We start from the raw sequence: 25,531 nt of genomic DNA, 5'->3' as shown, positions 1-25,531 counted from the left end.
ATTTCCTTCTGACACTCAAACCGCATCATTCACTGCCTTTAAAAACGCTGCATGACTTTAAGCGGAGATAAAGATAGAACTATCAATCCCTTAGTTCTGCATTTTTTTTTCAACCTTTGACGTCAGACTTGATTTCAAAAAAGCCTAAACATAACCCCAAGAATATTCTCATATCCTGGAAACACACTTGATGACACAAGGACTCCTTGCTAGTCAGGCTAGGTCAGTGCTCCTCAATTATTTTCTGTTACGACCCCCCTAGGAAGAAAAAAACATTTCGTGACCCCCCCCCCACAAAAAGAAAACACTCTTGTATCCTTATTAACATAAAAAGAAATATGAAAAAGAAAGAAATATAGACCAACTTACAACAAAGAATAACTTTATTACCAATTTTTTTGTCTGCAACAGAAAATATTTGAAGTGCATCAATTTGCCTGAAATATTTTTTTAATCCTTAAACTACAATTTATACAATTAAACAATACATTAAATTAAATAACATCAATAATAATAAATTAAAATTGATCAGCAATTTAATAAAGACTGTGATCATCCTGGAGACAATAATCCAGCTTCCTCCGTCTCTCTTGCTCGCAAGGATAACGGCGTCAACCCGCCTCGCTATCCACAGTTTGGTGTGACTTAGACTTAAAGTATTATTGATGACGTCATCAGGGTTGCTTTTCCAGAACAAAGCTTCCTTCAGAGCCACTGTGCCCATAATGCTAATGCTAATGCTAATTCACAAGGACTCCTTGTGACGAGTGCCCCTTCAAAGGCCGAGTGATAATTCACAACGGGTGCATCAAAACATACATAAGTGAATACAAAGAATGCCAAATCCATACCAAGCAGGGAAAAGTGCCGACACATGGATAATTATCCCTGTGTGAGAGTTTCACCCAACGACACACACAGGTTAGGAATGTGAGAGGATGAATCATGTGAGAGGATGAATCATAATCAGTGTCACGTTGCTGGATTCACCTACTCACAGATGTGAGACCTGGATCTTTGAGGAGGGACAGTTCCAGCGAGGAGTCAAGGCCAGAGAGGGGCAACAGGAAGGAAGGAGTTTCCTCCCCTCACAGGAAGAAGCAACCCCGACATCGGGACACATCTCCTGTGCTGGAAGGCTGATCAAATCAGCAGACAGCTGGTTTATGCACATGAATATTCTTTTGTCACAAATCCTGAGATAAGAAAAAGATGCTGATCCATCTATAAAGAAACACCCTCCCTCAGCAAGCAAAGATTTATGATTTGGCTGTAAAAGGCTACCAGAGCTCTCTGAAAGAGCTGAGAGGTCAGAAGAGGAAGCTATCCCTCATCTGGTCATGGTTTATGCACACGCACACACACACACACACACACAGAATGCCTGCTGAACAGGCCTCTCTTAGTCGAGGTCAGACTCTTGGGATGAACAAACTCAGACACTCCTGAACAGAACAGCAGGGAGCTGTGTAATGATCGTGTATGCGTGTTAGCTAAACGTTCATGAATCAGCCTTGTGTTGCCACAATGATCCAAATCAGTGACGAGCCAACACATGGACGTTGCATGACTCGTCCGTTTTCGGAAGTTGTAAAATACGTTTAAATACATTTATTTTGTCATCAATAAGAATTTTGGCTCTTCCTACTTTCAGTAGGTCCCAAATAATGTGAATCTGGGTGTTTCCTTTAAAGCAGCACAGCAAGATATAGTTTAGCTTCGTCTTTGAGGAACCTCACAACTGATTTTAGTTCCGCATACATCTCTTTCACCATCTTATTGACCCATCTCTGAGACCATAATGCGACCTCTATCACAAAAACGTTCAGGGGCTGGTGGTTTAGAGCTCTCCCCCTACTGGCATCCAAGGGCACTGCACCACGTACACACACACAAACCAGCACACAGAGAAGGGAAGTACCAAAATAGGCTTTATTTTATGTAAGAACATTGTCCAACTGGAAAACATTTTTGCATATGAACCTTTCAAAACAAGGAGACAATGTCTGAATTTCACAGATTGTACAAAATAGACCAAAACAACAATCATTTATTAGTGATTCCTAACCCCATTTTGCATTTTTATTTGAACCCACCACCAAAGCAAATACTTTTCATCCACTCTTCAGGAGGTCAAGCAAACATCACCACATCCTTTAAACACGAGTCTCACTGTTAGTCCTGACTGTCTTGGCTAGAGTCTCGAAAGAGGCTGCAGAGTGCAGGTGCTTCGTCTAAGTCATTAAGAAACCTCAAAATTTTAGTTCAAAAAGAGTATTTTAATTACTTTTCAGGACTCGCTGAATCTGTAGGTTTGGAGTAGCCCGTTATTAATTAAGGCTGGACTTCTGAATAGTCGAAGTATTTCCATATTTTTCAGAAAAAGCTTGCCAAAAGCTGAAACACACTCAGTAGTAGCACCAACTTGCATCCTGGTTAATTCCATTAACATTCATCTTTACAAAAAAATCCTGCCAACACAAAACAGGTGATCGGGGGTTATATCAAGCGATTTACTGGAAAACGTTAGAAATGACAAAGTGCAGCGGAGTTCTTTGCATTATTTTACTTTCACATTATTCCATGTCACAGATATCTGCTGGAGAGAGACGGTGCGAGTGAGAAGGGTCGTTATTTGTGTTTAAGACGCATCAAAGCCTTAAATTATTGTTTTTCATTTCATAACAAGGGTTGCAGCAGTTAACGGCATCATGTTACTCACACCACAGCATCAACTGTAATGCTTCTAGCGTGAACATTTGCTTATCACTGGTTTACTTTCCATCAAAATGTGAACTATAAAAACGTGCAACTGAAATCATTTCCAGCAGCAGCATCTGCCTATTGAACGGGGCCCTCCTAATTTGGTTTCAAACAGTCATATCATTGATTTACAAAGAGGAGGCTTCTTAATTATACTAATTTAAAATGACTTGCAAATACAATTACTACTACAAAGTGGAATACAGTGATAACGCCAAGGTATTCTCTGAGATCGTCGTCATACTGTTGCAACCTGCAAGGGCAGGTAAATGTCACGGTAGCGCTCTATAATCATTTACAAAATGTTCTAGGCCCGTTTCTCACGTCTGTATGAGCTCAACCGACTGGAACTGTCGGTGGGCGGTGAACACCTGCAGTGGTAGCGCTCTATAATCATTTAGAAAATGTTCTCGGCCCGTTTCTCATGTCTGTATGAGCTCAACCAACTGGAACTGTAAGTGGGCGGTGAACACCTGCAGTACTCGGCGCCTGTTCCCGCTTTGAGTCCGTTGTTGAGAAGCTTTGTGTAAAACATGGCACAAAGAAGACCGACCCACATCGCGTACGTATGCAACGCATCCTGCTTTTAATTAGTGTCACCTGTGAAGAATCCAGTTCACCTCAACCACATGTTTATTAGCAAAAATCATACATTTTAATCACCCCTCTTGCACACAAACAACAAAAAGAATGCAACTCGAACAGAAAAGTTAAACGCCACAGTGGGTGCAAGCACGAGTAAATCAGGGTGACGACCTGCCGTCGCCTTCTCAGGCATTTGCATTAATTCTGCTAAATTTTAACTACGGCAGCATTCTCTTTCCTAAAATTGTCTTTTTCCAGAGAGGCAGGGAAAACGCTTTCCCTTTAATTTTGCCTTACCAAGCTCTCACTTTTGCTCTACATTTCCCCACCCTTTAGATTTAAGACTCAGGTGTGTAATTCACCACACCAGCCAATCACGTTCAGCTCAGTAATCTCCACCTCACCGACCAAGACAAGTCGTCATCAACTCCTCCCGTCCTGTCAAGAGGCAGAGCTCTGAACTCACTGCTGAGCTCGCTTCTCCTTAAAAAGGTCTTGTTCGGTAGGCGAGCGCACGGACTTAGGTGGGATGTTGCTTCCCTCAAAAAACATGTTGGGGATTTCCTGGCCAAAGTAGATCTTACTATTCGCTGAAATGGCCTGGTACTTCATCAGCTCCAAGTATTCTGGGGTTAACTTCATCTGCAAAGATGGAGAAAGATATCAGTATGTTAGGACCGGTTGGGGCTCGATCATAATCATTCCTTTTGACAATATTGTAAAACATCTTACAGGGATTTCAATATATAAAGTACAGCATGACTTAAATGCAACACTGCTGCTGTCTCGGCTATAAGCGATTTGGTTCCGGAATCGAGGAACACTTGATAACTTTAATTACTAGAAAAGCACTCTGATCTTGCAGAATTCAGAATCTGTTCTCGATCATCACCCTGAAATGTAAACATCTGTTCCAGGTAACATTAACATTATGCTGCTAACAGACAGACAAACAAACGCTGTCGATACATAACCTGTTTCACCAGTACAGCAGTAAAGCAGTATGCAAAAATAAATGTCATTTCCTTTTGCAATTTAAGTCAACATTAAAGAAACATACGGGTAACCATCGGTGAATGTGAGGCTTTGTGAAGCGCTATCTAAGTGCAGGACATTTACCATTATTATTTTGTTCATTATAATCCTAATATATCTTTGATATAATTTGTTTAGTATTATTTATTGTGGCTATTTTAGAATTACCTTGCTACATCACATTATTTTACTGTCATTCCATAAATAGTGCGTGCATGCTAAGGATAATACTTTTTACCCGGTTTGCTTCAGCAATCCTTTCTCCGGTGTAATACTCCGCATCAGCCCTGGCCTTCTCCCTTGCCATGAAGGCAGCGTCTGAAGCAAGAAGATCGTGTTTCACGAGATAAACGCACCGCAAAGTTCACCAGACGCCGCTGCACACAAATGAATCTCAGAGAGAAGAGCAAAAAGCAATTGTGGCTAACCTTCTATTTCAGAGATCCTCTTCTCCGTTTCCTTCTCCATCACCTTCTGTTGGAAGTGGATCTCTGCAACCTGGGCCAATTTCTGAGCCTCTGCGGGAGAGAAAAGCATCACCGTTATCTACTGTACAGGAAGGAGTTGATAGCGGAGTTAAATACAAGTTACAAACCGATGCAAATGCAAACCTATCACACCGATTAACAGCAAAACATCAGTTACCAATAATCGCTTTCTTCCGTTCAGTCTCTGCTTCCTTTTCCACAACCTTCTGAGTCTGAGCCGTTATCAACAGGCGAGTCTTTTCTGCTTCCCTGCGCACAAGTTCAGACACAGAAAACAGATTATTCTGCTGCGTGGTCTTATTTGATCTGGGTGGCTGTGAAACAGGAGAACGTAACAGATTTTGCTGATTTACAAACTCACATGAATTCAAAGTTCCTCCTGATAGACTCTGGGATTTTTGGCTTCGTGACACGAACTGCCTTTATCAGCGTATTGCAGCAGTAAGGATGGACAAAAAGGGAGACAAAAAAAATTGACCTTTATTCACAATAAATCTTACGGAGAGGAGAGCAGGAGATCCGGTTACCAGGAAAGTTGGGCTTTTGAAGCTAAAGAACATAAATTCAGTTCTTTGTTGGAACATCAATGATTTTAGCCGTAGCATTTGAACAGAATATCATCCAGATGTAACTCTACCATTGGCCCAGTTTGTACAAGTATTCATCCAGCTTCAGTCTGATTCTGTTGAAATAATATATTGCAGCCTTGAGAAAGCAAATTTCTTTAGGCTTTTAAGTTTGACTTGAAACCCAGTGTTACATTTTTTTATGCCCCTTTACTGATCAATTAATGAAATAATGCGTGTATAAATACCTGTATTGTAAGTCCAGGTGCCATGACATTAAGATCTTTCTGCAACGCCGTCTTCAGATTCTCATCTATAATGTCTGGAAGACAACATACAGCAGCTGTTTAAATACACAACAAAAATACTACCGGTAATTAAAATCTGAGTATCGTAAAGCATGGCTGTGTAAGGCACTACAGGAGAAGAAAAGTACCGGTAATATAAATATTTATGACGATGTCTTCATTGATGCAAATACCCTGAAACCAGGAATTGCTTTGCTTTGTAAATCAAATAAATAATTTGCATATACAGAGGGAGCCGGTCCGCTCCCATGGAGTCCATCCTTTTGCATCCGTTTGGAAATTAAAATGAATACAATAAATAGTATTTGTTGTACTGCTCACCGAACAGCTCGATGTACACCTCCTGTAGCGTGTGCACGCTGCAGAACTGATTGAGTTCATGGTGAATCTTGTTGAAGATTAGTGTTTTGTCATAATCAGCCGTGTAGTTTCTCACAATATCCACCACTGAAAAAGGGAACGAAGGGTTAATAATAGAACAGAATAAGGAATCTTTGTATTCCTGGAAAGTGAAACATGTACCTGCTAGAGGGACCAACATGTTCACAACTTCAATCCGGTCAAAATAGATCATAACGCCACCACTGAAACAAAGGAAAAGAAATGCAGCCTGTTAAATATATAATAACTTCACTGATTACTTGACTTTTCACAAATTTAGGTCAGTAAATAAGATTACCTTGTTCCACAAGGCACATTCTTAATCTCATCAGTTTGGAGCGTTGTCTGCAAAACAAACATTCAACAACCATCTGAAAATAATAAGGACTATTTATTTCACTTCAACATGTGCCGTCATCACTTGTCTAATTTGTTCCCAGTTTATAAATGCGAACAAACCGAGATAAAGTAGAGCATGTCGTGGTTACGCTGTTCATAGCTAACTGGGATAAAAAAAAAAACCCTGATCAAATAAAAGTTTACAACATAAACGTTAGTGTTACACAGTGACCTTGTTATTAAATGAAAGCTTTAACTTTAAATTGTATTGGAGAACACATATAGGAGACATTATCCTCAGCATATTTAGTAGCACAGCACATAACGCATATATTTATTGTAAAATAAAGCCAACAGGCAATATACAGAAGTAGCTATATTAGTATTATGTATATATATTACCTGCACTGATCTGTAGGTGGTAATAAAAGGCAGCATGATGTGATATCCAGGCCCATTGGGAGAAGTCAGCAATGCACCACCTCTGGAAAGAGATAAATCCAAACATCATAAAATGATTTCCTGTTTTTATACAAAGAGAGACAACAAAGCAAAAATGAAAGGAAAGTGTTGATTCAGGTAGTAACAGTAATTCAAGTTATTTCATCCTTCTCACAACCACTGTCAACAACACAGTACATTGTATAAATTAAACATGAATGCCAGTCAGACCATGCACAAACTGTGCCTGCAAAATCTTAAAACGATATAAGAGTTGAGTACCGGTATATTAATACTCTTATTCAAAAGGAAATTACATTCACATCTTATCAAACATGTCTGCAGTATATATGCCTCAGTAAATCAGATTTTTGCTAAATACCGGCACATAACTATCATAAATGCACCCCGAACAGATACCTGTAGTACACAGCAAGATGTCCCTCCTCTATTTTGTGAATGGAGGAGTGCAACATGATGCCCATCACTCCTGCTACAGCAGCAAACACGGCCCCGACATGCGGCATCGTCATCATCACTCAGTTACCTAAAGGCAGAGAGAGAGCAAGAACCACAAACTGTCATATTTATACAACACAATGCGCTCAGGGCACAGCTGGAATATTCAGCAGAAGTACACGTCTGCAGTCAGCTGGTTGAGGCAAATACTATTGCAACTACAGTACCCTGAAATACATCTGAATTCTCCTTCATTAAGGTTTGAACGTTTAGCTGTACTGAAACTTTTCACGTGTGTCGATTATGATTTTGGAGGAAGGTCAGGACTAGTAGTACTGTTGAACTGCACAGTACTGCAAGACTTGGAAGTGTTTCTAATAATTAACCTGTCCTCAAATGGAGCGGACAAAATACACGAAATAAAATCCATCGTTATAACTACTGTTTCATAAAATTATCAAGAAGAGCTACTGGAGAACAGCCACGTTTAATAAAAGCCACGTTTAATAAAAGCCATAACATTGCAGTCCTTCTCTGGTCCGGGTTGGACTTGACAGACGCAGCTTTTAAAAAAAGCCTTGACGCAACTCAGCTATTTAAGGCGTTCACGCTAACATGCGTTTCAAAAAGCGTACAGGGTTTATAAGCAATGCGGCAAATTAATAAAAATGAGACCGCTAATTCCTAAATATCATAAGCAGTCACAATATCAGCACAAAATGACGCGTTACAATGAAGCTGCATGTTCGAAACGCGAGCCTAAATGTTAAAGAAGCTAGGCTAACCTGCACGATTAGCTTGTTGAAGTCCATGAGGCGACAAGCAGCGAGCTAATGTCGGTGTCAACACACGCAGAAACGTTTTACATTACAGCTTCTATTAGTGAACAGAGACAGAACAACAGCTCTGAATGCTTCGCTGCACGGAAAGCAAACACTGATACACGAATCGATTAGTAATGTTGACTTAGCCTAGCTGGAGCGGCTAGCTAGCTACATAGCTCCATTATCGTGTAGGATCGGAACTTGGACACCAAGTCAGCTTATTGTTCTTTTTTAATGCTAACTTTGTCTTGCTAGTCTCTTAAGATAACGCAAACGAGTTAACCCGCCATACGCTGCGCTAAAATAATTAATGTATATTCCTTAAAATAAACTGCCTGAATCAGCGAAATTACCTTAGCACGGAACTCCGCTCTCAGTTTGTGATTTTCAACGCCCCACCCCCCCCGCGGAGCCCCGCCTCCTCCTGCTCCCCACGTCGCTTTTCTTGGGCCCTCTTCAGGTGCGGTCGGACATATTAGAATCGAAGAAGATCAAACGCTGTGTCTGCCGTACTAATAACATTTATTCACATTCCCTCATGCATAGTTTGCTAGTTTATCAGCAATCATGATTTTCTGTAGTCAATAGAAACATGTAAAATAAATAAGTATTGGTTACAGCTGGAAATTATGTAAAAAAACAAAATACATTTACATAAATAACTTGACAAATCATGATTTACACTGTTTTACAGTAATATATGGATGTAAATGGCACAGTATGGAATCACAAATAAGGCACTTGTTTACAGTATATATATATATATATATATATATATATATATATCATTTTGACTCATAACCAGGTTCTATAGCTTCTGGGGTCGGGCTTTCACTGTTTCGTACTGAGTCCAGCTCCAGTCCTGCTCCTGGAACGAGAGAACAAATATGTTAATACTGAACTAATAACCATGTTCTGTCTGCTATCTATTGAACTTTTTCAGGCAATTCTCAATTCTCTTACCTTGAGCACTGATGCCAAACAGGTGAACGAGTATGACCTTAATGCAAATGTGGGTTCTATGAAGTCATTCCACAACCAGTAAAAAAACACACTCAGGATACTATATCATCCTCTCTTAGGTACAGACAATGCTATTTGCAATATTTAGGGAAAAACAAAGCCACACCGACCCGTTCTTGATGCCAAACCTTAGTGGTGACTTCTAAAATGCACTCAGATTATTGTTACAGACAAATGTTTCCACGACAACCAAAAATGTATGTATAGGTTGCCAGCTGAAGAATAGGCATGAACACACCGGCTCACACCTGCATACCATACCGTAGCACTATACTCCTTCTCCTGGGCAGCGTCTCGGAGTAGAGAAGTTAACTGACTCAGATAACGCTGATTCTCATCCAGCAATTGTTGAACTGTTTCACTGAAAGATGAACAAGAAATAAAACTTAACTTTATGGCTACGCTGTCCTTTGTTTGAGGTAGAGCTGAGAACGAGTTGTGCTTCTATTAGCTACTGAATTTTGAGGTGACTCCTGGGAGCTTTTTGAGATGGGTGAACATCCCAGTTGCTAGTTTTGGGAGAGCATTCAATCTATTTTGCACAGTGGAGATTAAAACTCACACTTTAAACAAACAGATAAAATAATGACAGGCATATTTACTTTATGAGTGTGTGCGGCTTGTACAGATCTTACCTAACAGTGGGCGGCTGCAAAAGTGACTGTGGTGGAGAATTAGTCTGGGCCTGAACACACAACCAAAATATTTAGTTGCTACAGTAATATTTGGCATATATTTAATATATTATTCTAAAGATTGAAGATCTTAAAACAGAATTTGTTTGTTATACGCTCACACAGGCAATCTTGAGAAGATACCAGAACTCTTTCTGTCGCTTCATCTGCATCTGCATCACTGCTGCCTCTGCAGTTTTTATGTTCCCTACTGCTCTCTCCAACTTGGGGAACAGATTGATAATGCGACGCTTGCAAACCAGAATTGTACTACAGAAGAAAAAAAAAAGAAAAAAAATGACATGCGCAGGAAACAGTAAAACGATACCTGAGATGTTCCGAACTACAACTTGATTGTATGTACCGGTAATGTACATGTGGACAAATTACCTCAGGTGAGCGTACAAGTCTTTCAGCACCCTGTCCTGGTTCTGCACTGTTTGGAGGATGGCCTTCACCATGTCGGAACTGTCGCTGTATCCATGTGGAGGGTCAGGACCTGCGATCACCTATGCGCTATCATCTGATACATCCACTTAATTACTGTACATGACATCCTGTTATTCCCATTGCATTATGTACATTGTTGAGCATCCTGTGACTTGTTTTGTCTATTCCTCTTTACATCTTCCCCGAAACAAATATTTTCATGTCAACTTGGTTGTATCCAAAGCAAGTAGAATTACCAGCTCAGCCCCAAAATAAAACGCTACGTACAGGAGACCCTGTAATCCATATCTACAACTTTAAATGAGAAATTATGTGTACTCACTTTTGCATTTAGCTTTCAGTTGCTTGTAGAGTTCTAGGGCCTTTTCCTCACTGAAAAAATAGTGAATGAATATGAGCATACCAAATGTATATATATATATAGATATATATATATAAATGGAAGGAAAGAAATTGTCAGTAGTATAAAGGCCTAGCAATGAGTATGTGTGATGAGATACTGACAGCTGTTCCATCACATCCCCCTGTCTCCTCGCAAATGGACTCCTCTGTAACTCCACAATCTCAAAATGTACAGCCACGATTTCTTCGTCCAGATGCCCCACATCTGCAACCTACAGCAATACACACCATGAGCACACACTCCTTTCAAGAAACTACAGTTAAGCTGTGTTCAATTGCCATGAATTGAACAATGGTCACACCTTCATAAACCCATCAGCCTTCTCTTCATTTTCCCGCCAGGTCCTCAGCAATTTTTCCGAAGCTTTAAAAAAATAAAAATATACCACTTGATGATTCAGTAATGACAAACAGAAACATCACAACAGGAAATGATCATCCACTCACAGATGCCGGTTTGGGCCTGTTTGGAATATTGCTCAAGATCATTCAGGATGCTGGTCTTAAAAAAAGCCAGTTTGGCTTGGAGCTGCTGCGACTGGGAGAACAACATGTTCTTGTATCGTGTTAAGTTGGTGTTGTAACGCAGCAGACTTAGTCTACACAGACACAAACACAAGGTAAGGATATTTCAGTCTGTATGTCCACATGTGTGTGCATCCGGACACCTACATGGCCGCCCTCTGTCCTTGGTACAGTCGGATGTAATCCTCCCTTAGTCCACAGATGTAACTGACCGCCTCCCCCCACACCTTCCTCAGCGCAGTCAGGGGGAGCTGCGTCTTTGTCTCTCTGACTGAAACAACATACAGTTCATGCAACAAGTGTCAGCTGACATCTGACATGATAAACATACAACAACAATGATCTCACCTGTCTTCATGGCAGGTACACAAGACAAAACGGTTGCTACTAACTGAGAAGATCCTAAAAATTAGCATTGTATTGATCACTTTCTTAATTTGTTGTACTTTTGAGTAGACCTTTAGCTGATGCACCTACAAAATATATACTGATGTATACTCTAGTTTTTAATTATGTCAGGCAAAGAAAACATAATGAAGTTTCTAATTTAAAAAAAAATAATAATAATTCAAAAACAGAAACAAAATGTTTTTCTTTTTTTATCATTTCACAGCTCAGTCTCCGGTAGTTTTATACTGCATCTCACCTATAAAGTTGACACTGTCGGGCAGAGCTCTGGCAGTAAGCGGTCCAGCATATTTGCTCAGACTCGTATCGAACAGGAAAACGATGGAGCTGTCATGGCCTCGCTGAAAGCAGATAACAAAAATCATTGTGGATAATATAGTCATCCAGAGAGAAAATTATTCATGTGCACATTTTTGTGGAGCTCTTAGTTTAGCTTGTGAGCTGCTCTCTGAACCAATGGCAGACGGACGGCCACGAAACCACAGTCAGTTTCCGGTACTTGGATAATAAAAACTCAAATTTATCATTACTTTAGTATTTCAAGGAAAACTAGAAGCAAATAATTGTCATTAATTTTTTCATACAGTCTTCATACAATTTGTCAAATCACAATATTCACAATAATACTTATGTGCTTTATTTAGAGAATAACTACACTGTTGAAATATGAAGACAAAAACATGGCCAAAAAATAAAAAAGCAGCATAAAAGTTTACCCCCATCTCGAGTTACAAGTCAACAATTACGCTGTGATCCAGAACAGACAATATCCTGCCCTGTTTGTACTTGTGGCGAGGTCTGTTTGACATTAAATACATTTGTGTGGCTGTCACATACTACGCCATCCGGGAGACAGTGCGAGGGCGGTCTGCGTGGATCGAGGGAGATTCCGGTGTCGAGCAGCAGCTCTTGATTCAGCGGAGAGATGTGTGTCTGCGTGTGCGTCTCCAGACGAAGCTGCAGGGAGTGTAAGCTCTCCTCAGCACCCAAAACCAGCGAGTGCAGCTGGGCTGACGTCATGTCCAGCACGTGAATCACCTGGAGAGCCAAGCATGAAATACTGACGATCCCACCCTTAATATTGAGGACATAGGAAAAGTAAAAAACACATACAAAGCACTTAAGATTCCACACATATCAAGCATGTCCCTCATTTGCACCACGTGGTAAATGTGTAAATAAACGTTGGTGTAAAAGGTTCCTGATTTAGGCCCTGGTTTGACATAAATGTCCCTTAAAGACCGAGCCATGGAAAGCAGTTACTATGTTTAAAAAAGTTCAACTTGAGCATAGAAACAAAAAAGAGCAAATAGCAAAAGTCACCCGATCAATACTTGTTTGTACTGCGTGAAACATTTTGCAAAAAACTCCCCAATACTGAATTGTTTGATGACCACAGACGGAATCAATAAGGTCCCCGATCATTACATCAAGGAGATGACCCAGGAACAAAGAGAAAGGAAATACTTTTCATTTGGGACAAATAAAGACATCAATGTTTTAAATAAAGCCCGTTTCAAGTAAGCCACCTTCATGTTGAGAATATTCCGCAGAGCTGTGTAGCAGCATGGTTTGTTCGTGGCAGGATCCAACCCCCCACCCCGTTCTGCAGGGTCCCACAGTAACAGCATCTGCAGAAGAGACTCAACTGACTCCAGGGAAGGTCTGCGGGCACACGTGCACACACACACACACACACACACACACACACAGACACACAAGGTTAGAATTACAGAGGCTTGATTGTTAAATATACGAAACATTGTTTTTTTGTTTCAACCTGCTGAGATTGTTGGGATACGGGAGATGAGTCGAGAATCTGACTTCTCCATTCATGTCTTCCATTGCCGTAATGTCTTTGGGGCCTTTGTTCTTGACTTTACTTGTCCTATAAAATAACATGGAGCCAGAACTGAATCAATCAGAAGTAGTTTATTGCCACTGTCAATGAGGGTTCAGACTAGGAATTTCTATCAGTCCTTGGTTATTATTACATTTGTTAGCAAGTATCATTAATATGGTGTCACGATGGGATGTGATATTCCAACGTGACATATTGCTGCTTCCTGACTCACCACTGGACAGGTTGCATGTGGTGCAAAAATGGCCGGAAGCCACAAATGCATTCAAAGATGACTGTTCCGAAGCTCCAGTAGTCTACAGTCACAGTGTAGGGTTTGCTCTCAAACAGCTCTGGAGCCTGGAACACAAGGACTGATTCGTATGGAACAGAGACGGACTGTTGCACTCACGAGAGACAAAAACAACAACAACAAACAAATGTACGACACAAACCAGATACTGGAGAGTTCCAACGAAGGATGTGCAGAGACTGCCCTGTTCCAAGTCCTTCGCATTACCTAGATCTATGAGTTTGTGGACAAGCTTGAGGAAAAATGGACAGAAAACAAATACTTCATTATGAGAGAATGGCACAGAAACCGTACAGAAATAAATGAAAATAACAGAAGGGGCATGATGCACAAAAGGAAACGGGCTCACCTTCCCGTCCGTCTGCTGTAGAGCTATGTTCTCCGGCTTTATGTCTCTGTGAATTATCTTACTTTCATGGAGATACTCGATACCAGAACCTTCGTTTGTAAAAACAATCATCTTATAAAACTTCCGTACACATTATACATTAATGTGATACAATGAATTTACTTTCAGATATAAGTACACATCACCAATGTCACTCAGCAGCAAGAGGACTTCACTCTCCGGCAGCCCGCAGCAATTCTCTGGTTTATTCAACACCTAAACAAGATGCAAAGGTTATTAGGTCATCGTTTTAAAAGACAACCAGCTGTTTGGGGTCGATGCTGAAATACCCACTTGGTACCTTGCGTAGGACTCCTCTTGAGCAGTATTCCATTGCCAAAATAGGCAAATCATTTAAAGCAATGGAGCCCAACTCTTCTGGAACTTCTTTGGCCTGAACTATGTTGACATGGTTGAGCCTACAACAAAGAGAGCCAAAGACACGGCAACGGTTTGACCACAAAAAAAACTTGCTCTGGGAGTTTGTATTTATTGATTTATGATTCATTCTCACTTCTTCATGACCTGAATCTCTCTGCTCCAGCGGTCTTTAATCGGAGAGTTTGACTCCAGACGGCAAAGTTTCACGGCCATCTTTTCTTCTGACTCCTGGTGCACACAGAGACAGCGAATGAAACAAGGCGAGACACATCGAGGTCTGCAAGTTTATCTTCCCCTTGCCATAGAAGTTAGAGAGGAAAAACTCACACGGTGCTGGAACAGATAGACGTGGCCGAAGCCTCCCATTCCAAGTCTGTCCTTCATCTCCCAGGAGCCGCACAGCTGTCCCTGTTTGAGGACAGTCCGCTCCATAGTGGGATATCTGCTGGAGCCGCCGGTCCACAGAGGCAGTCTGTCGGAGACCTTGGCATAACATAAATAAAGAATAAGCAATCTATGCGTCTGCAAGGTTAACAGGATGGATTATATTTATGACATTATCACATTTATTATTTAAAGGAGAATGTCACAAATGCTATCTAATCATTTTACAAGCAAAAAGCTTGATATACATTTCCATTCTATGTCAATATATTATTTTCTTGGTTCTCTCTTAGATTTAATCTTGTAGAATTTGTTCTGATCCAGTGTATCTCAATGACAGCGTGTCTGTGTTGAGTCAAAGTAGTGGTGAAGAAACGCTAACATGAACTCACCTGTGCAGGTCGCAGTGAACACAACACCGTTAGCTAGCCGTTATTGCTGCAAAGCTAACAGTGTCGCTGCTCGTCGATTTCTTATTTAGCGTTTAAATAAGAATCCATTTTAGAATCCATCAAACATTTGTTCGTGGTTTTAGCTAACGTTGCATTTTGGTACAGTTTACTATCCGGATAAGCGACGAAAAATGTTAGTTTATCACGCAAGTTGGTTCCGCACATGCGCACAAGTGTAAGTACGAACTAGTACTATGGCGACGCCATGACCAGCCCCTCTCATATGATTGGCTTATACTGATTTTTATTTTTTGCTGTAACCAATCATTACCAAATGACGGCTGGCATTAGCCAACCAAACAAAGCGTTGAAGATGTTCTAGCCAATCACAGGAAGAGTAGGGTGTGATGCGCCTTTATCATAGTAGAACATTTGGAGGGCTGTCCGCAGAGTTCTGGGGGATTTCCTCGTGACAGACTTCACTGCTGAAGTACAGCATCATGTGAAACGAGCCTTTTTCCTCTATCAATTTTGACAAAAAGGAAAAAAAGAGAAGAGAATTTCAAAGGATTAATTAATTAATGATTTAATTTGACATGTTGGTGCTTTACGGAATGTGGCCTGCAATGCAAACATTTGGAGATCACATCCGAAAGGAGAATTCAGTCAATCAAATCAAGTATTTCAAGGAAAGAAATATGATTCTTTTTTTCTAATCTTAAACAAATATTGCCCTGCCTAAACCCAAACAAGCCTTAAACACAGTGAAACCTTGAAAGGGAAAGAAGCCTCTAATTCCATCACATTAGAGTGGTCTGCCTGAATGTGAAGATTTTTCGTGACAATTGGGTTTTCAAAAAATAGACTATGAATCAATGTCTATTTCAGCAAGCTTCTATTTCTCATTTTCTACTTCCTCAAATGTCTCTGTGCTGATGTCACTGTATCTGTCTGTGTGCAAGCACCCACAAAGATATGTAGATATATAGTGATGTGTACTAATACACAGGGTCAGATTAAAATAAAATAATCTCGTAAATACATTTTGTACTCAACTGATTCACTAATAATATATCGTTTTAATCTCTAATGTGAAAAAAGCCTGATGTGACCTTGCTTTTATATTTTTCTGCTTTATGCCTTGTACACTGGCATGTGTGGGGGCTTTTTATCTAATAAAAATAACAATCCCTTGTATGCTTTTTTTCTCAGTAAAAAATAAAACATAAAAACCCAGGATGAATCATCCTCACTTTGCTAACTCTTGCCTGAGGCTTGGAACGTAGATACTTTCCAACTGGGGGTCCCAGTATCTTCACCACCTTAACACAAACTCATTGTTTGAGCATGTTGAGTACCGTATGAGGAACTCCAGTCAGGAAATGAAGGGTGACTGGAGTGTGGAATAGAGGACAATAAAAATGATACCAGTTTGCACCTTGGTCAGTAATAAATATCCTGGGTTTCTCTGCATTGTATTCAACTCTATGCAAGACATATGTGTGGAGCGTGAAGAGCGTTATCAAAGAAAGCAACCACAGTCATAAAGGGCTTCATTAACATCTGGATTGACGTTCTGATGTGATTTCTTCCCTACTTGGCACCATGGATGTTGTTTTAACTCGTCATTTTTTCGGAGCTCCAGACCACAAATCTTGCTCAATTATTTGATTATTAATCAACTGCTGTTACATCAAAGAGGAGGAAATGTGTCAGCCATTGAGGACTAAACTCTGAAAGTCCCCATCCTACATTCATAAATAGCAAACATATTGTGTCTGGGGGAAGTGGTATAACTTCATTAGTGCAAACTGTGCCAAGTCTCATATCTGGATTGCAGCGTTCTGTTTGTGATTTGAGAATTAACCTGTGAAAATGTACGCTCCTTTCAAGTTATAAGACGCTGTGAATGGGAGTTTTTTTTTGTGTTAGTTTTGTTTTACTATCATCTATACAGCTGTTCGCATGAGATACCAATCAGGTGATTAAAAATGTGTAGGGTCGATTTACAGCCAAATATTAGACAAATATTATTATTTCATTAATTTCATTTTGCATTCTAACTCAAGCATTGTATTTTCTCCTGAACATTCTGTAGTCTTTGACTGAATAAATTAAACGTTGTTCTTTGGTATTCGTCATCATTCATTCATTGGTATTGGCCATTTTCTCTGAATGGATCGAGCTCAGCGGCACCCACAACAGGAACAGTCATCAATGTACACATGACCATATTAGGATATTTTTATTTCATCAATGTAATATTGTGCTTTAAGGGGAAGGAGTGGGTGTGAAGTCTAAATGTGTCACAAGACATGACAAGTTTTTGGTAAAGGCTTTGCTCACATCTGGTCCTAAACCCCTCCTCCTTGAAGCCTTTTAAATGATACAGAAAACAGACCGAATCAGCATTTCCGTACCAGAACAAGCATCGCAGCAGAGATCTGAGCTGGTGCCACGGCTTAGCGCACATCGGTCAACTCAATCGGGAGATTAGCATCAGGATTCCAGGTTTGGACAGAAATTGATTTATCTCTCTATATTATTACTGTCAGCAAAATATAGTTGTTTTGCATTGAACCTTTGGTTCAGTTTTGTTTTTCATGATTACGAAAGGCAAAATTTCCTCAAGGGGTTTTGAAATCGGTACAAACTCCCACTGCATTTATAGACGCTTGATTCAGATGAGGAGGGGGAAAAAGCTTCCCATTGAAACATTCAAAAAGGAAAAGATCGAGGAACGCTCAGCAGGAGTAATCGTTTAGGAATACGCATGGACAGGATTTCTGTAAATGACTCTGGAATGATTCTAGTCTAATTAAGGAAAGGACCCAGAAACACGGACAGACTTTAATATTCTTGATCAAACATATGCAACACAGGTAGCTCTTCTCTTTTATCATTATCAGCTTGATAAGTTGTCATAGAATTATCCAGTTCTTTTGATGTATGCTATACGCAGTAACCAGCTAACCTAAATTGATGCTGCACTCCTTGTACAGATAGAGTTCATGTTTACAGTACAAAGTACAGACAGTGAGCAACATCTGCATCTTGACTTCACCTCAACAGATGTTTTCCTCTGAAAATAGACATACACAAGCAATGTATTGAATTGCAGCGCTCCGTGAACTGAAGATGGGAACGCTGAGAGCTCCAGAGTTTGGAATCCTCTGTATTTTTTGTGTTGTTGTTCTGTAATTTGCATCTGTGGGGGGTTTATCTCTAGACTAAAATATCCTGAGTAAGGAGAAGCAAAACCAGAAGTGAGAATGAACCTGATGGTCATCTACGCCATTTTGGCAGCATGCTGCCTTAATTTGGTAAGTAACAATAACAGGAAGTAAAACACAGTCAGACCTGCATGGAGGACCGTCTCAACCCAAGTTGTCTGCTCGTCCCAGGCGTTTCCTCATCGATGGTCCACAAAGAGATTGTCCCTTCGACTCCAGGGTAAGGGAAACTCTTACAGTAATCACATTTTCTGTTTCTGGGGAGAATGACACGGAAGGATTTTTGCTTTTATTCTCAGAGACATGTCGGTCTGGAGATGGGAGCAGCTACAGAGGATTCGTTTCAGAGTCGGCATTCAGCAGGAAATGCCTCAACTGGGATCGGTTCACTAACCGCTGGAGACCTTCAAGCGGACTTGGTGACCATAATTACTGCAGGTAGAGTTAAAGCCACCAATATGGGACCTACAGACATTGTAGAGAGGTATCATATGTTGAATATTATTCCACCTGAATGCTAGGAATCCTGACCGGAGCTTGATGCCATGGTGCCATGTCCGGAGAGGAAGGAAATTTGCGAAGGAATTCTGCGATATTCCTACATGTAAGCCGGACATTGGGTTAAAAATGATGAATACATTATATATTTTATACAGCGTTGGTCAGTGAGCTCTGTTTGAACACAGGTTCTCCACCAACAGTAAGTTATCCTGCTGCTGTGGACACAGGTAGGTTTCTGTTTCTTAAACGCATCACTTTGTTCTTGTGGCTCCCTTCATCCCTTCACTGACTCGTCCTTTGTGGCCCCGCAGAGCTGACATGTGGGGAAAGGTTTGAGAACAGAATGGCTAAAATTGTGGGTGGCACTTTCGCATCCGTGGCGTCTCACCCGTGGATCGCTGCCATCTTTCATAAGAGCAAAGGGTTCTTGTGCGGTGGTTCCCTCATCGCACCGTGTTGGGTTGTCACGGCGGCACACTGCTTCGATGACGAGTGAGACGGAACACTCATTGCTATTTCCTCCGGTGCAATTCCCATGCATATATTTTGATGCCCGTGTATGTCTTTTAATCGTTCTCTCGGTTCCTTTGTTCAGGGAAAAGATTAAAATCCAGGATCTATCTGTATACCTCGGGAAGAATGCCATAAATGAAACCGACGCTGACAAGGAACAGAGCTTCATTGTGGAAAAACACATCATCCACCAAAAATACAAGTCCAACTACAACAATGACATAGGTGTGTACAGCTGTACACCCATGTGTGTGTGTGTGTTTGTGTGTGTGAGCCTTTAACTGGACTCACAGCTGTTTTGATCTTTATATTTCAGCACTTTTGAAAATCAAAAGCAGAGATGGAGAATGCGCATTGAGATCAGCGTCTGTACGGACCGTGTGCTTTCCTCCATATCACACCAAGCTTCCTGCAGGAATTCAGTGCAGCATCGCAGGATTTGGGAGGGAGAGACACAGTACGTACTGCTGGGCCTCTATCCACCTCTATCCACCTCTATACTTAGATCAGAGCCATTTCACTGATTCTCTGAAATGATATCGTTTTCAGTGGCGTGGCATTTCTCACAGTACCTAAAAGAGGCCAAGGTGAAAATGATCTCTCAGGCTGACTGTAGAAATGAATCACACTATGGTGATCTCATCACTAAGAACATGTTCTGTGCTGGGAGCCCTAACTGGAGCGTCGATTCCTGCCAGGTGAGCATAGAACTCCATGAATAAATATATGTACTGTAGATGGAAAAGTGGAAAAGGAGATGGCAAATGACCCCACAGCAGGTTTAGATGTCTGCACAAATCCAGACATACCATTTTTCACGTATATTATATTATTACATATTATATTTTTCCTGTAAACTAATAATTAAACACTGACTGCCCTCCCCTCAGGGTGACTCTGGTGGTCCGCTGGCGTGTGACGTGTCTGGTCGGATGTTTCTGTTTGGGGTGGTGAGCTGGGGTGATGGCTGTGCCAGCAGGAACAAACCAGGGGTTTACACTCAGGTCACCAATTACAATAAGTGGATCGCAGCAAAAACAGGTCTCTCCAAGTTCACAAGAGGATTCATGTATCCCACAAAATGAGGCAACAAGTTCACTCTATGTTTCAGTGCAGGACTTGTTTGCATCAGTAAAGCAAACAAATCAATGTAAATGTTTATTTCATAACTTGTATTATATATAAAATGTATAAAACATTGTATTAATTGTGCTTTTTCATATCAAGACTATGGATTATTTAAAACAGGACTGTATTTAACTAATTTAACTTAAGTTGTTTTTGCCCGAGGCAGGTCCTGCTGTTGAATGTTTTTTTTTATCATGAATAAAATGTTTTGCATTGTTTTTGCACAGTTCTCATTGGTCGCTTAACTTATCTTCCTGTATGCATGCACTAATATGAAGTCTTATAAACTTTAGTGAAAATGCGCTGAATCAGACACAAGAGGGCGCTGCTGTGTAACAAATATAAACTGAAGCGAAGAGGCGTTTCACTGTAAAAATAGTGACCAAAATAAATGTGCTTATGACTGAAAGTGTAGATTTGATTAACGCTTATTTTCTTACACGCAGAGACAATCAATTAATCAGATATGTAGAAGTTTGGGATTTTATTTATTTACAAAGTAAAGCATGGAAATACATGCAAAATGTATGGTACATTTGAAATGTAGTTATTAAATTAGCAAATTCGTTTTTATGCCAGAAAAGTATTCAGGAAGAAAAGAATGGCTCATTTCTTTGTCTGTCTATAAATAGCTCTGATCAGCATTTTATTTATGATGTACTGTAGTTTAGCTTGAAACAAAAAGGGGCTTGAGTTCAGACAGCTGCATGGTGGCTGCAGCTGTAGATGACACATGAGGAAGAAATGTGCCATTTTTCTTTGTTGACACGAAATCCACTCTAAATTTCCAGATTTGGACAATCATATAATTCTTTTCATTATGTAAAACCCATACGCTGACGGTCTTGACCGTACAAAAAGAAGCCCAGTCCCAGCTGAAATAGAGCCCTACTTATTTTGATGACCGGAATGATGAAATGTGTATTTGAAAGTGCTCCCCTCATAATGTCAATTATACAGTGTCAATATATGATATATATATATATGTATATGTATATCATACATTAAACAGTTTTTGCACAGGGATCATCAGGGCATAAAATAAATAGATAAAATCTATTTTGTATGTGATAACTTACTGTCTCAGATTCCTCCTTTGTTCTTATGTGTCCAGTATTGTGTATTCATTTCTGTATTCGGTTTAGGATAGGAGTAGTACCAGCTAAATCTAAACTGAACTGTGTATCAATATTTGAATGAAATCTCACACTGTTGGAGACCATCTTGAAGAGAAAACTATTATGATTTGAAACTAGTTTTAACTAGAAAAGCCATCAGAGGGCGCAGACCTCCACCAATCAGCTCACTCCCCTCCTAATTGGATTTACACCATCCACATGATGATCTGGATCATCAAAAGGTTCTAAATTGTTCTTGGTATCTTTATATAATATTACATTTTAACATTGAAAACTCAATTTACGTATTAAAAAACTCAATTTAAAATACAAATCAACTCTGATTCACTTTTACTTTTCATGGTTGGTGTAAAAAGATACCAAGAACAATTTAGAACCTTTTGATTATGATTTCTTTTTCTTTTTTTTGTGTGCTTTGGCAGAGGTTTGCGCTTTTGTAGTTGGCAAGAATTTCTTTTCATTGTTTCTGTTTGGTCTTTCAGTTGTTGTTTTTAAGACAAAGCTTCCTGCTCAGTGCTTTTGCAGAGGGAAATAAATCTATTTTTCATGGGGCCTTTGCAGAATCTTCCACTGTTGGCATGCAGAACGGCAGGAAAATCTGGTTTTGCATGGGACAATCAGGTTCCCAACCCTTCACCTGCTCTCATTTAGCTCTATGAGGAAAATAGTCATAGACCAACCAAGAGTAAAGCATTCTCTAAACATTGTTTCCTAACCCTCTGTTGGCACATTTCTGCTCCTTAAAGTTATAATCTACATTATCATAATATTCATGTACATAACCTAGGCAACGGCATATCCTTTTGAAATAAATGTCTTAAACATTTGATACAGATTATATTTACTCTGGCCGGGAAGATTATGATTTAATCAATGTTTATCTGTTTGATTTGAGCTGAATTTAACAAAGACGACTTCATTTTCATTAAACTTGCTAGATGGGTTGGGCATGCAGAAAAGATGAGACCATTCGATTAGGATGTACATTTCGATTCAAGGATTGTTTTTCCACTTTTCTGTCCATTGCAACATTTGGCAATGACTCATTGGATTACAATGAAAACTTCAAATTTTAGAGTTAATCCGAATAAAGCAGAAGGATATTTTCTCCTCCCACTTCATGTTTGTAATGCTATTTTTAATATTATTATCTTTTATGCATAAACTACTTGACAGACTCTCATGAAATTTGCATTAGGGTATAATTTCACTACGAGACGCTCCACTGTTGAGGCGAAAAAAGTATTTTTGCAGTTAATTTTTCCAGATTTTTATTTTTTTATATTTGTGTACTGCTATTTTACTATACCAGTACTATGTAGCAATAACTCATATAATATAAAGCATGACATGTGGTTGCTTGAATACCGTCGCAGAATCAGAAGGCCAAGCAAATGTTTTGCCTGAATTTAGTTTAAAATAAATATTTATAGCAGGACTCAGGGAGAACCTGTTTGTTCACATGCATATACAACATTGTGTAAATGAAAGCAGTTGTGTTAAACACAGTTTTGCTTCTAGTGGTCGCATCTGGTCAGACACACATTCTGATTCCCAGTCTTGGTGTGAAGTGTTCACATGCTCATTTGTCCACAGGCTCACACCTCTCTGTCTAATTCTACATCCAACGCCCACGACCTTCCAAAAAAGAGAGACATGCCACAAAGAAATCCAAGCAGTCAAAACAAATGCAATTACAGCGCAGCAGAGAGACTCGAGATAAATGATGCGCTCATCTTTGCTGCGTTGAACAAACACAAGCCAACTGGCCATCGCGTCATTATTGAGCGCATTCTCCAAAAGCCTCTCCAAGTAACCTGTTGGACTGTTTTCTGTCTTAGTTTGTTTGGACAAGTCCACATACACACAGATCGTTCACAGCAGCACCGCTGGAGCCAATCACAGTTTGTCCTCACCCCCCTCTATCATTCCCAGACACCAGTTTACTTAACGGACCCTCTGCTGTCCTCGATCCATATATGGATCTGAGATGCTGCAAGTACAGTATACGAGTGTTACTCCTCTTTAAGGAGAATTCCTGAAGGATGGAGAGGAGAGGAGAGGAGATAAGATACACACACACACCTACACCTACACACACACACACACACAATTACGGAAAATAAAGCATTCAGTCGTTTTTGCCTTTTTCAACATTCATGAGCTAAAAAAAAAAGTCCTAATGAGCAAATGTAAATACGACAGAACTATTTTTGTGGCACCTCCACTTGACATATAGGGCGGGTCAGGTAAGCGGGTCAGAGGAAAACATTGGAAATGCATCCTAAAACTATAGCATCTTGGATGTGACAGGAACCACGTTGCCTTCATGCTGCAGATCAAGTGGATCCCTGTCTTTGCCTCCTCCAGGGCCTGCTCGGCACATTGATCCTGATCAGGTCGCTGCGTTCAGCAGGTCGAGGAACGTCCTGTTGGGGGGTAAAATGCACAGTTGTCGCTATTGTTTCAACGATTAATGCCGATCCATTTATCATTGAAATGAACTTCTCTCGAATCCGCAGTTTGGCCACAATCTCCTTTCCGGCCTTCTTCGTCTCAGCATTTGATGGTTCAGAAGCCAGAATGGACAGAATCGTATCTTTGGACTCTGAGAGTTTCCAGGTTGCTTCCTGTCCTGCTCATGATGCCTGTGGCGACCTGCTTCACGGTGCTCGCAGTGCTCCAGAGGCAGATTCATCCCTAAACAGAGGCGTGTGTTCGGGTTCGGGTAAACCCAATGGGGCAGATTGATATCCTTCTGTGAACACGCGTGTGGGTGCAGAGCACGGAGCTGTGAGTCTGAGTCTGCAGCAGAGACTCCTTTTCTCAGCTGCAGCCAAGCAGCAAGCTGAATCCTCTGTCTTTATTTAGACCTGGACATTCAGGCCCGGAGACATAAACTCCTGGCCCGAACACAGATCATGTGTCTGAAGCTTCATGAAAAGACACCAACAGATATATATATATATATTTAAACCTATACCTGTATGTATTTCCTCATCCACCCATCTCCATGCAGTGTTGTCTCTGCTGGATGACAACCTTCATTATTACTTATAGGCTCCAAACGAGGGGACGTTTCCTCGATGCCCCCCCCCCCCCTTGAGATCTGCTCTAATATCTCATCACAATCCCGTTCAGTTACCCCCCCCCCCCAGCACTTTCCTTTTTTGGGACTACCAACATGCATGACGTCATTCATGAAGCTCTCTCTCTCACTTGCAATTTGCGTTTATCTGCGGCGGATGGGGGGGGGCGTCAGTGCGCACCAGCACCAACCCGCCTGGCAGCTGTACTCCCTCCCTGCGCCTGGGCGGAGGGCGGTGATTCCTTCTGTCACGATCCGGGTCCGGGACAGCGACGGTGTGAGTCCAGCCTTCACCGAGGTGCACCGGTGCACCGGGAGGAGAGAGAGAGAAGGGATCCTCGGTGCCGGAGCAGCCAGCCCGCCTCTCTTCTCAGGTCGGCGGTGAAAGGGGTCCACGATGCCGGTGTTTCACACCAAGACGATCGAGAGCATCCTGGAGCCGGTGGCCCAGCAGATCTCCCACCTGGTCATCATGCACGAGGAGGGCGAGGTGGACGGGAAAGCCATCCCGGACCTCACGGTGCCGGTGGCCGCGGTGCAGGCGGCAGTCAGCAACCTTG

At 40.9% G+C, this 25,531-nt stretch overlaps 3 protein-coding genes across 3 annotated transcripts; 1 reads left to right on the top strand and 2 right to left on the bottom strand.

Moving 5' to 3' along the window:
* Window positions 1–1,919: 1,919 nt before the first annotated feature.
* On the bottom strand, window positions 1,920–8,568 carry erlin1 (ER lipid raft associated 1). The gene is made up of 12 exons (XM_068741103.1): window positions 8,543–8,568; window positions 7,327–7,453; window positions 6,868–6,949; window positions 6,425–6,471; window positions 6,268–6,329; window positions 6,067–6,192; window positions 5,686–5,759; window positions 5,233–5,291; window positions 5,029–5,120; window positions 4,812–4,901; window positions 4,622–4,701; window positions 1,920–3,990 (listed from the first exon to the last, which is right to left on the bottom strand). The coding sequence occupies exons 2-12, from the start codon at window positions 7,440–7,442 to the stop codon at window positions 3,811–3,813; spliced, it is 1,008 nt and encodes a 335-aa protein (XP_068597204.1). The 5' UTR covers window positions 7,443–7,453; window positions 8,543–8,568; the 3' UTR covers window positions 1,920–3,810.
* Window positions 8,569–8,914: 346 nt separating this feature from the next.
* Window positions 8,915–15,025, bottom strand: LOC137895522 (inhibitor of nuclear factor kappa-B kinase subunit alpha-like). The gene is made up of 21 exons (XM_068740997.1): window positions 14,921–15,025; window positions 14,727–14,821; window positions 14,514–14,631; window positions 14,359–14,428; window positions 14,174–14,262; window positions 13,967–14,056; window positions 13,747–13,871; window positions 13,452–13,559; window positions 13,201–13,336; window positions 12,509–12,709; window positions 11,910–12,012; window positions 11,411–11,534; window positions 11,186–11,337; window positions 11,041–11,102; window positions 10,841–10,950; window positions 10,659–10,708; window positions 10,277–10,385; window positions 10,009–10,156; window positions 9,848–9,897; window positions 9,474–9,573; window positions 8,915–9,057 (listed from the first exon to the last, which is right to left on the bottom strand). The coding sequence occupies exons 1-21, from the start codon at window positions 15,023–15,025 to the stop codon at window positions 8,998–9,000; spliced, it is 2,205 nt and encodes a 734-aa protein (XP_068597098.1). The 3' UTR covers window positions 8,915–8,997.
* Window positions 15,026–18,579: 3,554 nt separating this feature from the next.
* plaua (plasminogen activator, urokinase a) lies at window positions 18,580–20,965 on the top strand. The gene is made up of 10 exons (XM_068741489.1): window positions 18,580–18,692; window positions 18,774–18,822; window positions 18,902–19,040; window positions 19,124–19,206; window positions 19,289–19,330; window positions 19,415–19,595; window positions 19,699–19,841; window positions 19,933–20,073; window positions 20,166–20,314; window positions 20,507–20,965. The coding sequence occupies exons 1-10, from the start codon at window positions 18,642–18,644 to the stop codon at window positions 20,699–20,701; spliced, it is 1,173 nt and encodes a 390-aa protein (XP_068597590.1). The 5' UTR covers window positions 18,580–18,641; the 3' UTR covers window positions 20,702–20,965.
* The last annotated feature ends 4,566 nt before the right edge of the window (window positions 20,966–25,531 follow it).

The sequence above is a fragment of the Brachionichthys hirsutus genome, chromosome 7, assembly GCF_040956055.1.
Source record: "Brachionichthys hirsutus isolate HB-005 chromosome 7, CSIRO-AGI_Bhir_v1, whole genome shotgun sequence".
Classification (NCBI taxonomy): Eukaryota; Metazoa; Chordata; class Actinopteri; order Lophiiformes; family Brachionichthyidae; genus Brachionichthys; species Brachionichthys hirsutus.
This window is presented reverse-complemented; position numbering and strand designations above follow the sequence as displayed.

What these genes read in the sequence shown, in the direction of transcription:
- plaua (XM_068741489.1), top strand. Translation starts at nt 18,642, where the DNA reads ATGAACCTGATGGTCATCTACGCCATTTTGGCAGCATGCTGCCTTAAT. An exon ending in ATTTGGGAGGGAGAGACACA is followed by an intron (nt 20,074 to 20,165) that starts GTACGTACTGCT and finishes TATCGTTTTCAG; the next exon opens with TGGCGTGGCATTTCTCACAG. An exon ending in GGAGCGTCGATTCCTGCCAG is followed by an intron (nt 20,315 to 20,506) that starts GTGAGCATAGAA and finishes CCCTCCCCTCAG; the next exon opens with GGTGACTCTGGTGGTCCGCT.
- erlin1 (XM_068741103.1), bottom strand. Translation starts at nt 7,442, where the DNA reads ATGATGACGATGCCGCATGTCGGGGCCGTGTTTGCTGCTGTAGCAGGA. An exon ending in AATGTGCCTTGTGGAACAAG is followed by an intron (nt 6,330 to 6,424) that starts GTAATCTTATTT and finishes CCTTTGTTTCAG; the next exon opens with TGGTGGCGTTATGATCTATT. An exon ending in GGTGTACATCGAGCTGTTCG is followed by an intron (nt 5,760 to 6,066) that starts GTGAGCAGTACA and finishes GTTGTCTTCCAG; the next exon opens with ACATTATAGATGAGAATCTG.
- LOC137895522 (XM_068740997.1), bottom strand. Translation starts at nt 15,025, where the DNA reads ATGGAGCGGACTGTCCTCAAACAGGGACAGCTGTGCGGCTCCTGGGAG. An exon ending in CAAGAGGAGTCCTACGCAAG is followed by an intron (nt 14,429 to 14,513) that starts GTACCAAGTGGG and finishes CATCTTGTTTAG; the next exon opens with GTGTTGAATAAACCAGAGAA. An exon ending in TACAGCAGACGGACGGGAAG is followed by an intron (nt 14,057 to 14,173) that starts GTGAGCCCGTTT and finishes TTTTTCCTCAAG; the next exon opens with CTTGTCCACAAACTCATAGA.